General features: G+C 37.3%; 2 protein-coding genes across 2 annotated transcripts in view; one reads left to right on the plus strand and one right to left on the minus strand.

The window, feature by feature from the left end:
• Positions 1-2,614: 2,614 nt before the first annotated feature.
• The window catches only part of LOC130089884 (deleted in malignant brain tumors 1 protein-like), a 94,514-nt gene continuing 80,977 nt past the window's right edge, over positions 2,615-16,151 (plus strand). Inside the window, exons 1-3 of the mRNA XM_056257450.1 lie at positions 2,615-3,386; positions 3,717-4,037; positions 4,309-4,632. Of these exons, the coding sequence (XP_056113425.1) occupies positions 3,329-3,386; positions 3,717-4,037; positions 4,309-4,632 (703 nt within the window). The 5' untranslated portion in view covers positions 2,615-3,328. The remainder of the gene's footprint in view (positions 3,387-3,716; positions 4,038-4,308; positions 4,633-16,151) is intronic.
• ccdc59 (coiled-coil domain containing 59) lies at positions 12,286-16,020 on the minus strand. Its single transcript, XM_056257554.1, has 4 exons — positions 15,797-16,020; positions 15,099-15,444; positions 14,892-14,997; positions 12,286-12,499 (listed from the first exon to the last, which is right to left on the minus strand). Exons 1-4 carry the CDS (start codon positions 15,948-15,950, stop codon positions 12,335-12,337), a joined length of 771 nt encoding a protein of 256 aa, XP_056113529.1. The 5' UTR covers positions 15,951-16,020; the 3' UTR covers positions 12,286-12,334.

Genomic DNA, 16,151 nt, shown 5'->3' on the forward strand with positions numbered 1-16,151 from the left:
ATAAATAAACACATTTAAACACCGATCTCAACTGCACAGTTTATTATGTAATGTTCCATTTTAAATTTTAAATACGTTAAATAATTTTTAACAGTTTTTTTGTCTTATTTTGTGGTTGATACTGAATATTTTGCATTAGCTTCTTCTGCAGGCTGAGGTTGGACTGAACATTCTTGGTTTTTCTTTTCAACAACTTTTCAACTCTTTCAAAATTGAATTTACTCAGACAGGCATAATAAAACATGCATCAATCATTTGCCAAAGAATTTAAAGGGTGCTGAATATGTTACATGACATTACATTCACTAAGACAAGGTAAACTTATTCGATCTTTTCTTCTTATCTAATCGAAAGAGTAAACTAATCCAGTTACCTCAATATGAAAGTAACATATGATCATTTTTTGTTACTTTTATTTATTATAATTTTCATTGTAATATATTTATTGTACCTATTACTTCTTGACCACATGAACAGAAACAAGAAACATGAACAGCATTTTGTATTGATTCAAAACAATACACAAGTAATAACAACAACAGAATACAAAAGCATAGTATAAATTAAACATTGAAAAATTATGAGAATTACATGACACTGAAAATCTTTTTGTTCTCAGAAAATTGTATTGAAATGATGTATTTTTAAAGTTCTTTCATACAATTAAAAAAGAGGTTTAGCAAGAATTTAGCGAATAACAAGATCAGATGAATTTATTTTGGATTAATAAATTTTATTGGGTGAAGCAAAACACCATTTGTCAACAGGAGTATTGACCAAACTCAGAGACTGGAAGTAGATTGAGCACCTCTCAATAAAGCAAGAACACCTGATGATTGAACCCTCAAACATGAACAGTAAGTTATCAAGATGTCGAGAGATGGATGTGACGCCAAGTTCGCTTTGACGCGTCCAGTGTCGTTGTGAACGCATATAAATGCGGTGAGTTTCTGTGCAATGAATGGATATATACTTTTCAGTCGTGGTCATGGATTGAGTTGGCCGCTGTATTAACTAAATTGTTGCTACGCTAAATCAACTAAGAACTGTATCGGGAATCTCGGGAAACGTTCAGACAGAACGGAGCGGGCGCGATAAATGGATGTTGCTGTTCTAGAAAAGTATTACAGTAAAATCAGTGACCAGCACAGTGAACGCATAACTTGATGTGCTGTTGTTCTAGGGGAGATATTAACAGTTAAATGGAATCCAACTAATGTATTAGGCTATTTTTCTCATAAAATAAATAAATAGGGCTAAATAAATAAAAATTTAAGTTTTAATCCTATAAAATAAAAGATTACATTGCTTACTGTGAAAAGTTGTTTTGTTTGACAGAAAATGTCACAAAGCTATATAGGCTAAATGAAAAAAATGAAGAAAAACAAAACAAAACATGTCAGTCAAACAAGAGATGTAGTGAATAAAGAATGAAAGGGTCCACCACTGAGTAAAGAGTGGAGACAGGAGACAGCGCAGGAACTAGATTTCTTTTTATTTGGCCAGGACATGATGTGTTCCAAAATCCTTGAAAAAAGAGTGAAAGGTGTTGTGAGTGGATGCATGCCTCTGGCAGAAAACCTTTTTTTTTTGTCATAGTGGTCTGAGAAGGAAATACAAAACATGTTAAAGCGTTTTTTTTTTGTAGAGAAATAGCTTTTGAATATGCAAAAGCTAATGGAATGAAATTGTTTTCTGAAAACAAAAACAAAGCTTTTTACTGAAAGTTCAAAGGTTATTACTGCCAAAATGTTTTAATAAAGGAGCCCTGAGCTGTGCATGAAACATCATCAACACAATACGTTACAGTGTAATAAATGTAGGCTATTGTTTTACATAGATTCTTTAAAAAAAAAATTATATTAAAAAAGGATTTGTACAATATCCTGTTGCAAGCAATTGTATTATCCAATCACACATTTACCTACCTGAAGACGGCTATAGAATAATGGGTTCTTTTCATTTTTTAATCTTTTAAATACATCTATTCTACTATGGTTGTTTGTTTGAAGGAATATGGTTTTTTTTTTTTTTAGAGATTCAGAGACCTTGAACCTTGAGACCTTGAATCTCAAGAGATTCAAGAGACCTTGAGCATTTGTTTAAAATATTAAAAGTGTAGGTAGAATAGATGTATTTGTATTTAATTTAAAGAAACAGAGTCAAACAAACCAACAGAAGAAGATGGAGGGATTTCTGACACTCGTTTTATAGTCACTATAAACACATCTGGTAAGTACAAATTATCTTTGTATATTTAAAAAAAAAAAACACCCATATTCCTTCAAACAACCATAGTTGGAGATTCAAGAGACCTTGAGCATTTGTTTAAAATATTAAAAGTGTATAGATGTATTTGTATTTAATACACAGTTTACCACAAAAGTGTCCCAATTTTGCTGACTTCACCCTATGTAATAAATTAAAATTGTAGCTGTAAACGAAGTAGCAGTAAAAAAACTAATTTACATTTTCTGCCAATAAAAATGTAGGCTATGAGAAGCTCTAACATGGACCAGACTCTTTTCTGCTTCTCTTTATAATAAGTGTTTTGCCGCCGGCTGCTGGAGGAATTATGCATTGCAATATTAAACACACATTACAGCTATACAAATGTGTTGAATGTAATGCCACATGAATATAGGTGGAAAAGAAAGCAATGTTTATTTACAGATGTGATATGAAACTTGTCTGTTTATTGCACACAACCATTCCAGTTTATTTAATAATTTATTAACTACTGTTAAGTGTGCTATTGGTTAGAACATAACAGTATAGTAAAATACACTTGATATTATACACATTTGTTCCAAAATCAACTTTAAAATGTTCAGTTTATATGATTTATATATTTATAACAAAGATCAAGTATTTTGTGTGTGAACTGAAGCTTCAGTAGTGTGCAGTCAGTCATCAGGCTTGTGTGCTGTGTGTGTAGATACAGGCTTTGATGCTGAATATAACCTGCAGTGTTTCTCTATCAATCTCCTGTAAGTTTAGTGTGACTTTCTCTCCACGCTGAACATGACTGACACGAGTCTGTCCTCAGTGAAGTGTCTCTTCACGCTGGAGGAGGAGTCCCGCTCATCAGCGCTCACACTTTATTGATATATATGGAGAAAATAAAAATGCTGCTTTGTGATTTGTCAGTGATTATGTTTGATGATTTCCTCTGTTGTGTCTAATAAGGTAACAGTGAGTGTCATTGGCAGCTGTGAGAGTTTCTCTCTCTTTAGGGGACTGACAGGAGCCAGTTTCTTCAGTGTGTGTGTGAGGGAGCAGAGGAGAAACAGAGTCAAACAAACAGTGTGACGACGAGCAGAAGAAGATGGAGGTATTTCTGGCACTCGTTTTACTCTCCTCTATAGTCACTATAAACACATCTGGTAAGTACAAAATAAACTTAAGATGTAAAATATTACCTTTTTAAATAAGCAGTTTGTCTATCATGGCATTAGACCACTAGAAACTGAAGCAGAATATTACAAATAGAAGCATTATATCTAGAAACTTAAGATCCTGTGACACTATATCATTAATTATCAATTACATTTTATAAAAGATTTGAGCTTTTACAGGCAACCAATTTGTTATACACTCGTGCGCAGCTTTAGTTGTACAGTTCAAAATATTTATATTTATATTTACCAACTTTTTACATCTTATGTTTCTTGACTTTGCATGATTCGATCCCTTTCTCTCTCTTTCATGTACAGATTTTGAGACTGTGAGGTTAGTTGGTGGGAACAGTTCCTGTGCTGGTAGAGTGGAGGTTCTTCATGGAGGTCAGTGGGGAACAGTGTGTGATGATGACTGGGATATGACTGATGCTGGAGTGGTGTGTAGAGAGATGGGATGTGGAGAGGCTGTAGAGGCTGTGGGTGATGATCAGGCTCGCTTTGGACAAGGATCAGGACCAATCTGGATGGATGATGTGAGCTGTAATGGATCAGAGTCAACACTGAAGAACTGTAGATCAAGTGGATGGCGTGTTAGTGACTGTGATCATACTGAAGATGCTGGAGTCATTTGCACAGGTGAGCGGCTCCATACATCACTCTGTTAATGCATCACTGATCAGACTTTCATTGATAAACATCTTACAAGCAATTTAAAATAATTAAATGTAATTTTGTCATCAGAGCAAATCACACGCAGCTAATTGATGAGTAGTATATTTTATTGTCTTAACAACTTAACAAATTGTATCTATTTATATAATCTATTGCTAATTATAGGACTATTGTTTTATATCCATATCATAATCATTATGACAGATTGTCTTCTCTTTTGTGTAAATATATTCAGAAACAATAAACTACGGAAGGTCAAGACTTGTGGACGGGTCTCACCTGTGTTCTGGGAGAGTGGAGATGTATTTTGGAGGACGATGGGTTTCAGTGTGTGACGCTGCCTTTGACCAGCAGGATGCAGAGGTTGTGTGTAGAGAGCTGGACTGTGGAGCTCCTGTACAGGTGCTGGGAGAAGATGCTTTTGGAAAAGGAAATGGTCAGATTGGATCAAAAGAGATTCAGTGCAGAGGAAATGAAACACACATTCAACACTGTTCATCATCGTCCTCACATAATATAAACTGCACCCATGACAACGATGTAGGACTGATATGTTCTGGTAAAATGTCAATGTTCAGCCTTTCTATAGAGAACTCAAATTGTTAACTAAAATGTAATTATTTTATTGGTTTGTTCTTAGTTTGATCAGTTTCAGTAAGCTCTGTGTTCTTTGTCCAGGTTACACTGACCTCAGACTGGTCAATGGTCCTGACATCTGTTCTGGTCGAGTTGAGCGTCAGTACTTCAGTGAATGGGACACAGTGTCTGATGCATGCTGGGATATGAGAGCTGCCAGTGTCCTCTGTAGACAGCTGAATTGTGGGATTGCTGTGTCTGTTGTGGGATCAGACTGGTTTGGAGAGGGAAGTGGTGAATGGGCTGATGTGTTTGATTGTGATGGGAATGAAACAAAACTCTCAGAATGTTCCATCTCTTCATGGAGTCGAGCTGAATGTTCTCATGGACGAGATGTTGGAGTCATTTGCTCTGGTAAACTTATTTGACACTGAGAGCATTATGCTCTTTTTCACCATTTTATAACACAATTCTTATTTTAGTAAAAGATGAGATCTTCTCTCTAGATTCCTCTCTGGCTGTTCATGACGGTCTGGTGCGGTTGTCTGGAGAGAGACAGTGTGAGGGGGAGCTGGAAGTTTCCATCCATCAGGTCTGGAGGAGAGTTCTGCTGGACTCCTGGAGTCTCACTGAATCCTCTGTGGTCTGCAGACAGCTGGGCTGTGGCTCTGTGCTGAACTTCTCCGGCTCCTCTTCATCCAGTCCTGAACACAGTCATGAGTGTGTGACGGGCTTCCAGTGCTCTGGGAGTGAAGCTCATCTGGGGAACTGCAGCTCTCCACACACTCTCAACTGCAGCTCCACACAACAGCTGTCAATCACCTGCCTTGGTGAGAACAACAGCATCTGGGCAGATTCTTCAGTTGTTAGTGATCAATAATGTGTTTTTCTCTCTCTGAATATCAGGTCGCGGGTCCATCAGGCTGGTGGGTTCTGGGGGAGACTGTGCAGGGAGGCTGGAGGTTTTTCACAGCGGCTCATGGGGGACAGTGTGTGATGACTCCTGGTATATTAAAGATGCCCATGTGGTGTGCAGACAGCTGCAGTGTGGAGTGGCCCTCAGTAACCAGCAGGTACCAGCCTGGTTTGGTCCTGGTTCTGGACCCATATGGCTGGATGAGGTGGAGTGTGAGGGGAATGAGACGTCCCTGTGGAACTGCTCTTCTCCAGGCTGGGGGAAACATGACTGTCAACACAAGGAGGATGTAGGAGTCGTGTGCTCAGGTAAATGGTAAACTATCATTTAAATAATAACATTTAAATAGCCTATAAAATGTGCCTGATAATATCCAGTATACTCGCATTATGCAAATCAAAAGCAGTGTTGGGAACTGAGAATAGGTTCTTATTCAGAAAATATTTAGAAAATATTATAACCAATTTCGGTAAAGTTTCTTCCACATGCACTTTTCAATGCGGATGGAATACTGTAATAAAATAACCTGACAGAGTTTTCTGAAGTTCTTACTTATCAGTACTGCAACACAGCATTACTGAATCTACAGCATGAAATGGAAAGCACAACTAATGTAGTCCGATTGCTGAATTAATGACTTTAATGATTCGGTTCTTTTAGTGAATAAAAAGCACACAGCATATATAGTGTTGTGACTTCTGAACAAATGGGTCAATTCTGTTCAGTGAATCAAAAACATACAGAACCAACTCTGAAAATTGAAATATAGTTACTGATTGGATGCTAATTCAACAAAATGTCGCTAAATATACATATTGTGCATTTGGTCAGTAGTATTTTATAAATATGAATAAATAAAATATTTTTTCACATTTTTGTTTGTTTAAAATTGTTGAGTATTAAATTATATCGCCCCCAAAACGACTGAAAAGTTACTAAAAAATCTGTGTACATACCCTTTGTATGAATTGTTTTAAACATATTTATTATTAAAATTATCTCATTCTTTTAAAATGGATTTGCATTTTGTTTTTCCAAATATTTATACCTTAAAAGCACTAAAAGAAGCATCAATTGATTTAAACGTCAAATTATTTTATGGTTTCCATCTCAAATGAACAGATTCACTTGAGTTTACATTGATTTTCATCCTTTCCATCTAGAGTTTAAAGAGATCAGGTTAACTGAGGGCTGTGAAGGGAATGTGGAGGTTTTCTACAATGGATCCTGGGGAAATGTGTGTTACCATAAGATGGACAGAGACACAGCGAGTCTGATCTGTCAAGAGCTGAACTGTGGAAGATCTGGCAGTGAACCCAGTAATTCAGAGGGACTGAAGTCTCATAACTGGCTTGAATTTTTAAAATGTCGGCAACATGACTCTGCTTTATGGCAGTGTCCATCTTCAGCCTGGGGACAGTGTGTATGTCCTAATGAAGTGGCCAAAATCACCTGCTCAGGTAAGATCATTTTTAACTGATTTAAGATAGTTCGACATGATCATATTTGGTTCAATATTATTTATGTCTAATATTCTGATTAGTGATGTTTTGAAACTTTAATATTTCAGAGAAGGAAAATCATGAGTCTCCTCAGAGTCGTCTGACATGTTCAAACTCTCCGTCTCCTCACCAGAGACAGTGTTCAAGTAAGTTTATCATAAGCTTATATTTCCTTTTTTTTCTTATATATTTTTTTGTACTGTAAATTTTTTTTTTATTCCACAGTCAAAATTAATCACAGCTTTAAAGTCCTCCAGTTTCAGTGTGTGTTTGTTGTAAATGTTGTGCTGAAGCTGGTCAGTGATGTTGCTGTGTGTGTTTTAGAGCATGTTCCTCTCAGACTGAGTGGAGGTTTGGGCCGGTGCTCTGGGAGGCTGGAGGTGTATCATAACGCTGTGTGGGGTTCAGTCTGTGCTGATCTGTGGGACATCAGCGATGCTCAGGTGGTCTGCAGGCAGCTGGGTTGTGGAGACGCACTGAGGGCTGATGGGAATTCAGTCTTTGGTGCTGGTGAAGGTGTTGTGTGGCTGAACAGAGTCGAGTGCAGAGGGAATGAGATTCACCTGTGGAACTGTCCTCTCTCCCTGAAGAACCACACTGACTGTTCTCACAAAGAGCACGCTGGACTCACATGTGCAGGTCACAGCAACACTCTTAAGAATAGTATTAATTTTTACATCCTTTTTGGTGCTAATATTATTTGTGTATTTGCATGATTTTGAATGTGTTTGTGTGTGTTTTGCCAGATTTGCCAGTGTCCACTACTCCTGCCACAACAACATCAGCTTCTCCTCCAGTTTCTCAGACAGTGCGCTCAACATCAGTCACTCCTCCACAAACTCCTCCAGCAGCGTCTCTCTCTGTGCTTGTGGTTGTACTGGGAGTTTTGCTCTTACTGCTCTTAGTGCCACTGCTTATACTGGTTCAGCAGAACAGAGTGATGAGGAGAGGTAGGAGAGATCCAGAGACTGTCATATTGTGTCTTATTCAGTGTGTGATCAGTCATGTGTTGTGAACTGACAGCAGGTTTGTCTGTCTACACTCACAGCTCTCTCTAAGAGGAGACACAGGACGACGACTGAGGCCGTTTATGAGGAGCTTCATCACAGACACAATCACTTCACTCAGAGAGGTGAGACATGAGACATGAAACTTATTTAATATGATTAATAAGAGAGTCTGTCAGACACTTGATGTTCATCTATGATTAGTCCTGTTAAACCTCCGGCTTTAAACCACAGAATTCCTCTCAGAAAACCACAGAGCTGCAGGTGCATGTGTGTGTGTGTGTGTGTGTGTGTGTGTGTCAGTGAGTGTCTCTTCCTGTGAGTATTTTGAGGGTTATAAGGAGGGGTTCATGTTTGTAAGTAGGTGCAGGTGTGTTTGTGTGTGTGTGTGTGTCTCTCCTCCTGTGTGTAATTCTGGAAGGCAGTGAGGGTTCATGTGTTCATGTGAGGAGATGTGTGTGTTTGCTAATAGGCCTAAAACTTAAAGGGATAGTTCGGCCAAAAATGATATTTAAACCATGCATTACTCACCCTCAAGCCGTTCGAGATGCATATGTCAATCTTGTTTCAGACGAACACATTTTCAGTTATTTTAGAAAATGTCTTAGACCCTTCAGTGGATATAATGTGAAGCAATGGGGTCCACCTCCTTCAAGTCCCAAAATGTGCATATATCCTTCACAAAAGTAATCCATCCGGCTCCAGGGGGATAAACGAAGGCCTTATGAGGGTAATCCGTGCGGTTTTGTCGTAAAAATATACATATTTAAAACTTTATAAATGAAAATATCTGACTTCCGGCAACGATCGACGCGCGTCCACGGGTGATGGAAGTCGGCGTACGAGCTAGGACGTAGCGTCGTGACGTAGAACGAACGCGCCCGCGCAGCCAGAGAGCTGCCAGAGAGCAGAGCAAAACATCACCCGTGAACGCGCGTCGATCGTTGCCGGAAGTCAGATATTTTCATTTATAAAGTTTTAAATATGTATATTTTTACGACAAAACCGCACGGATTACCCTCATAAGGCCTTCGTTTATCCCCCTGGAGCCGGATGGATTACTTTTGTGAAGGATATATGCACATTTTGGGACTTGAAGGAGGTGGACCCCATTGCTTCACATTATATCCACTGGAAGGTCTAAGACATTTTCTAAAATAACTGAAAATGTGTTCGTCTGAAACAAGATTGACATATGCATCTCGAACGGCTTGAGGGTGAGTAATGCATGGTTTAAATATCATTTTTGGCCGAACTATCCCTTTAAGATTTCTGCCTCTAATGCTTGTAAAATGTTAGTAATTAATATTTGTGTTTTGTTGTAAGTAACAATGCTTTATGATCCAAAGAAAAGGAGGGTTCAATCTGTTTGGAATGATAAACATGTTTTTGAATGTTTTGCTCTTCTTTAACAGGAAGTCTCGTCTCTGAAGAACTGCATTCTGGGTATGAAGATGCTGATGAGCTTCTCTCAGGTTAGAGAGCTGAAGAAGATTCAAATCATTAATTTGATTTACAATTGTAAAATAATTAATTTACATATTTTAACACTAATTCAACTGTTCACAATACTAAAACTTATTATATCTTAATAGAAAAAGAGTTCAAGACTGCATATTATGATGATGTCACCAATGGCAATGGCCTGAAAGGTCAGTTAACTGATCACATGATTCATTATTATTACCCTGCTGTGTCCCAATTCGGAGGGTGAGTCCTCTGGAGGTCGCATTTAAAGACTGAGTACGTCATTGAGGCGGTCTCATTTAGGAAAAATAACCGTTAGATTGCAAAGTAAGAAAGAAATTTCCTCACGAGGATTAACAGTCAATTTTATTACTGTTAATTTTCTTAAATAAGACATCCTTGATGAGGTATGCAGCCTTTAAATGAGACCTCTGAAGGACGCAGCCTCCGAAATGAGGCACAGCTAATATTCATTACTCAAAGCCTGCAACAATATATTTTACATTTATTTTTGTTTCCCAAAAATATAAAAAAAAATGCCCAAAATATACACGTTTTGATGCAGAGGAGATGATGAAGGAAATCACACCGGGATACTATGATGATGTTATCACTGATGGACTGAAACCAGATCGTGAGACAGGTGTCATTCAGTTATTCTATAATAGAAAGAAATATTTAAAATATATTAAAATCTGTATATATATATATATATATACATTATATATTGTCTCATGTTAAATTTACAGAATACACACCTGAGAGCTATGATGATGTAATGACAAGTGGACAGAACTCTTTCAAAAATGGTGTTTACTTTTTATTGTTATTGGTGTATTTACCATAATCCTTTTATAGTATTTATGATATTATGGGTTATCCTCATTACATTGTAAGATAAAATGCAATGTTTGTCGTGTCTATATGTTCACGTGTAGTGGACACACCAGAGCATTATGATGATGTCATCATTAATGAACAGATCTTTGAAGATGTAACAGGTGAGAGTCACACAGAACTGCATTTCATTATCACCCTTCACCCATTAACATTGAACATGTATTTAATCCATTAATGAATCATCATGACTTTATCAGGAGTAAATCTAATAATCTCAGACAGTCATGAGGGAAAGAGATCAATAACATCATCAGTGACACAAGCTGATTTACAAACTGCAATATGAGGTTTTATTTCACATGTGAATCAGAGGGAGATCAGGAGGAGTATGATGATGTGAAGAACAGCAATGAAGATGACAGAAACCTGTTGGGTAAGTTATTGTAATATTTCTATACATTCATTTCATTTGTTGTTTCTCATTTAAACTACACCTTGATGTAATTATTACAATGAAAATGATCAGTTTACTTTTGTTTTTAAAAGACTATGATGATGTGGAGGAGGAGTCAAGTAAATGAGGAGGAGCCATGTGACTCACTGACCACACCCACTGCCTCTTCATCAAATCGTATTACAGTTACTGGAGATATGGGGATTTCTTAAACTGCTGTTAAAGATTCATGTTTTTGTTATCTGAAATATTTTTTTATAACAGGTTACTACATGCATTGCAACAAATTTTGTAGTATTTGTATTTTAATATTTGGCCTATTATTTTTTTATTTTGATATCAATATTTTTTACCTAATAAACAAAATATACCATTCATTCATTACGTTTATCACAAATTATATATATATATTTTTAAAAAGCAGTTAGAGGAAATGTGAAAACTATGGGATACACTATAAATGTTTAAAAAAGTTGAAAAAACGGTTAGGCAGTTCAGCTGCTGACAGCATTATCTATATAAATATAATGATAAAATGGATTTACAACTTAGATTATCATTAGGCATCACATTTTTCCATAAATTTACTGCCATAGTATTTAGTAATAGTATTTATATAGTGAACTGTCAGCTTGAATTAACATAAGTAGAGCAGAATTTAAAGGTGCAGTCGAGTTTACACTAAGGGCTCAGCCCACCGCTCACCCCTCCCTTTCAAAGAAGCTACGATGGCTAAAACGGGACAAACATATCGTCGTCTGGAGACAGCAAGAGAATAAGCCAGAGTAAGCCAAGAGTGTGTAACATTGTCACTGTTTCTGTACCACAGTCCATTATAAACCACATCATGGATAAAGTTTACAAAGCCATAGTCAGGTGAGGATCAAGGGTCTTAATATATTATATAATAATAGTAATCAGCTGATTGTCTCACAAACGTGACCAGCACACTTATCCCCACATAGCAAAGCCATAACACAGCGAGGGAGAAGAACTAAGTTACATAAAACAATCCAACTACATATTTTACACCACTGACAAGGGAAAAGTCACTACTCATGGTGTTTATGGCTAGCTTCTAGGTTTCTGCGGCTTGTCTTTCAAGGTAGTGACGAAACGCGCTCTGTAGCGCTGTTTGTTTGCTGTCGGCTACAGTAGAAACATGACGTCACTCACAATATGTCGACCTTCATTGAAGGGGGTGCCCGCGGTTATGGAGATATAAATGTCTCATTCTAAGGTAATAAAAACATTACGGTTTATTAAGTAAGTTCTTTAAACACCACTGATAACATAGTTATAGATGTCATATTGCATTTCTGTTAATAGATACTCAAAATTGACACATTGCACCTTTAACCTTTTATTTAAAAAAAATATTACTGTAAAGACACAGTTATACACTATGTAAAAAACACTCACCCAAACTGCACATTTTATTGTGTGGTGGTGCATTTTTACTTTAAACAACTTGAAACAGTTTTAAGTCTGATGCTGAATTATTTGCGCTGAGCTTGAATCTTTTGCAGCAACAGCTCCATCTGCAGGTTGAGGTTGGGCTGACCCTTCTTGGTTTTTCTCTTCAACAGCTGATATGTTGCCATTTTCTTTTCCTTGTATTTCTTCAGAGCCTCCTCACGCTGAGATTTGTCTTTCAAGAATTCCTACAGAGACGCAGATAATAAAACATGCGTCAATCATTTAGGCAAAGAATTTAAAGGTGGTGAAAATGTGTATATGTACATGACATAATGGATCTTCCTTAAAGGCTTAGTTCACCCAAAAATTTAAAAAATATCATCAATTACTTTCGTTCATCTTCGAAATGCAAATGAAGATACTTGAGAAAAAAGAAATCTGAGAGATTTTTGTCCTTCCATTGACAGTCCAAGCAACTACCAAGAGACACGATGATTTTATATGATGAACAGATTGAATTTAGGCTTTTAAGTCGCACGGGTATGTTTGTGGCAATAGCCAACAACACATTGTATGGGTCAAAATTATCGATTTTTCTTTTATGCCAAAAATCATTAGGATATTAAGTAAAGATCATGTTCCATGAAGATATTTTGTAAATTTCCTACCGTAAATATTTAAAACATTTATTTTTGTAAGTGAATGCAGCACAACCGCGAAAATAAATGGACAACTTTAAAGACGATTTTCTCAATGTTTGTTTTTTTGTGCATTCTCAGATTCTAGATTTTCAAATAGTTGTATCTCGGCCTAATATTCCTAACAAACCATACATCAATGGAAAGCTTATTTATTCAGATTTCAGATGATGTATACATCTCAATTGTAAAAAATTGACCCATGTGACTGGTTTTGTGGTCCAGGGTCACATATAAACATTGATCACCAAACATAAACAGAAACTCAACCGAACCTGCTTGACGTGCGAGAACTAGGGGTGTGATGGTTATTATATAACCGTGAGATCGACGGTTATAGTTGAACACCGTCATTAGAACTCTATAACCGCCAAAACCGTAGCCTACTATTAAAACATTTTTTACAAACATTTTTTATCATAGAGAATGTTTAAATACTAATATCAGCTTAAGAGGGAAACGGAGGCTGCTACTGCTGGAGATGATTCGGGAGAGGTTTGTCTGTACTTTACCGATCAGAGCGCGCGCTGACACAGAGTAAAGCCTTGTTTATACTCGACGCGTCCGCACGAGTGCGAAGGTGCGCGCGGCAAAAATGACGCGTTCGGTGCGCAAGACCGGCAAGAAAGACCCCATTTGGCTTGGCTGTGTGCAAGGCTTTTTTTGTAACAGCGCGCGCGGCGCCGCGTCCGAGGATGACCGACTTCAAGCCGAATCTGCCCGAGCATGCACGTCTCACCGCACCGGCACGCAGTTTGCGCGTCTAAAATGCAAAGTTCATTCCAATTCATTCCAACGTTTGTTTGTTTTGTTTGTTAAGGATTTGTTTACTGTGTGATACATTTAATGGAAAGCACATTCACTTCTAGTTGTCTTGCTGTTCATGTTAAATAAACGCCAGTAGCTAATCAGTGTCTGCTTAACCGTCATCACCAATTCTGAAACCGGCACACCCCTAGCGAGAACAAACCTCATTGGTTCTTGCTGAAGCTCAAACGTGCTGCGTAACACGAGAATGAACCTCATTATTTATTTCTTGCACGTTCTCGCATGCTTGAGCTTCTGTTTACCAACACTGATGTGTGAGATGATGAATGTTTATATGTGGATAAAAGCCTAAATTAAATCCATTCATCATATAATTTTCTCTTCAGAAAATTCGATCTAAAGTTTTACAATCCCTTTATGACCTTTTTGATGCGTCAAAGTGGTAATTGCGTGGAGTGTCATGGAGGGACAGAAATCTCTCAATTTCATTAAAATATCTCCATTTGTGTTACGAAGAAGTCTTGTGGGTTTGGAACAACATGAGGATGAGTAAATGACAGAATTTTCATTATTGGGTGAACTATCCCTTTAATGACATCACATTCATTAGGAAATTGAAAACTACACCAATTCCATCATACTGATTAAAGGAGAACTCCGGCGCAAAATGAACCTTTGGTCTAATTACACATTGTTACCTAGTCAACCGTTATCTGAGATTTGTTTTCATGATTATCGAATGTAAATAGTTTTATCTCTACAAACAGTTTAGCCTATAAAGCTAGTATAACGCTAGTATATTGGGCATAGTGTAATGACAAATAAAAATCGCTTGTTAATACCACTAACAAGGCTGAAAATAGCCCCACACTAACACGGTAGCATAATGAGGGTCCCTACCTTCAAACCGAAGCATTGAGAACTTTGTCAGTGTCCAGACAGTTTAATAAGAAGATATTTTAAACATACAGTCAACTTCGCGTATACAGACAGGAGCCATATTTGAAATACAGTCTTTACCAGTCGATCTACGAACGCCGATCCAAGTGCGCTGGTGAGAATGTGAACGAGCTATAAGTTGTGATAAGGTGAGCGCGAACAGCAGGCTTGGATCGGCGTATACATTTGTTAGATGTAATCATTTTATATTGGCCAGTTTCTATTGCCTCACCTCTTTTTTTCGTGCACGTTCCTCCTTCATTTTCTCATATTCTTGCTTTGTCTTTTGATACGAAGACATTTTATGCTTCCTTTGGATGAACGGGGCCTTGTGGGAGCTGATGACACAAATCAGGAATGTGGCTTTGCTGATGCAAATGGACTATTATTTGAATATAATACACACACAAACATATGTATTCACTATCTGTTACTGTACCTGTCAGACTGTGCTGGTTTATTAGATGAATCAGGGGTGGTAGTTTGGTCAGTCGTTGTGTTTAAGATGTGTTTCTCAGGAGAATGTAAAGAATCCGACCCCATGTTTAGTTCATCATCTGCCTCTGTCTCTTTATCCAGTGCTCTCCCTTCACATCTTTTCTTCTTTTTCTCCTGCTCTTCTTCATCTAATCGTTCTTTTTCAGCCAGGTACAGATGTCTCAGATGCTCGGGATATTTCTCCTCTAACTGGACTTTTGATGCTTGATTTTTCTTCCTCTCCTTTCGAAGAAGTTTGTTGTATTCATGCCTTACTTTCTCCTTCCTTTTGAAGGCAAACCCCTGACCTGATGAAGCATGAGACAGAGATGAGATTCAAACAGAATACATTCGAGTCCTTTATTGTGGATTATTACGGATCTATTACGTTATTCAAATATACATAATTGCAGTTTATTCACAAATTAAATTATATTTTCTTTAGAAAATGGAATAAACGTTTTTCATCATTAATGCAACGATTACATTTCAAAGAACTAGGCACGTGAATTGTACACTAGATTTTTAAAGGATGTAATATCAAACATCTTTATTTGTTATTGAAAATGTGTTTAATTAATGAGTGTTTTCTACATCGAAATATGTTTACTTAAATGTTAAATAGTATTTACGTTGATGGATTTGAAGTCAACTACTCACCCTCTTTTAAACTACCATCAAAAACTTTGTTCTCCTGAACCCATTTTCTTTTTCTTTTGGCGTTGTGTGATAAACCCCCATGTGAAAATTTGCTATTGAAGTGTTTTCCTCTAAACGGACCTTGACTTTTTGAGTTCTGTTTTAACGGTGCCATGTTTGAAGCTAGTATGTGGAAAAGACGAATGCTCTCTTGTCAAGACGCACAACAATGACGTACTGAATACGTGTGGTCGCAAGGCATTACTAATCAAAATAAGCACCATTTGTGTGAGGTCAATGTGTTTCTATTCGCACATAGAACAAAACGTTGACTAGTACACTCAAAATGGCCGCACATTTGGTCGCTCAGAGGAAT

Source organism: Rhinichthys klamathensis, unplaced genomic scaffold (assembly GCF_029890125.1).
Source record: "Rhinichthys klamathensis goyatoka isolate OS25496 unplaced genomic scaffold, OSU_Roscu_1.1 h1tg000139l_1, whole genome shotgun sequence".
In the NCBI taxonomy this organism is placed as follows: domain Eukaryota; kingdom Metazoa; phylum Chordata; class Actinopteri; order Cypriniformes; family Leuciscidae; genus Rhinichthys; species Rhinichthys klamathensis.

Excerpts from the sequence above, each read along its gene's own strand:
- ccdc59 (XM_056257554.1), bottom strand. The coding sequence starts at position 15,950 with ATGGCACCGTTAAAACAGAACTCAAAAAGTCAAGGTCCGTTTAGAGGA. Across the intron at positions 15,445-15,796 it reads TGATGGTAGTTTAAAAGAGG|GTCAGGGGTTTGCCTTCAAA; the intron begins GTGAGTAGTTGA and ends ATGCTTCATCAG. Across the intron at positions 12,500-14,891 it reads AACGTGCACGAAAAAAAGAG|GAATTCTTGAAAGACAAATC; the intron begins GTGAGGCAATAG and ends GCGTCTCTGTAG.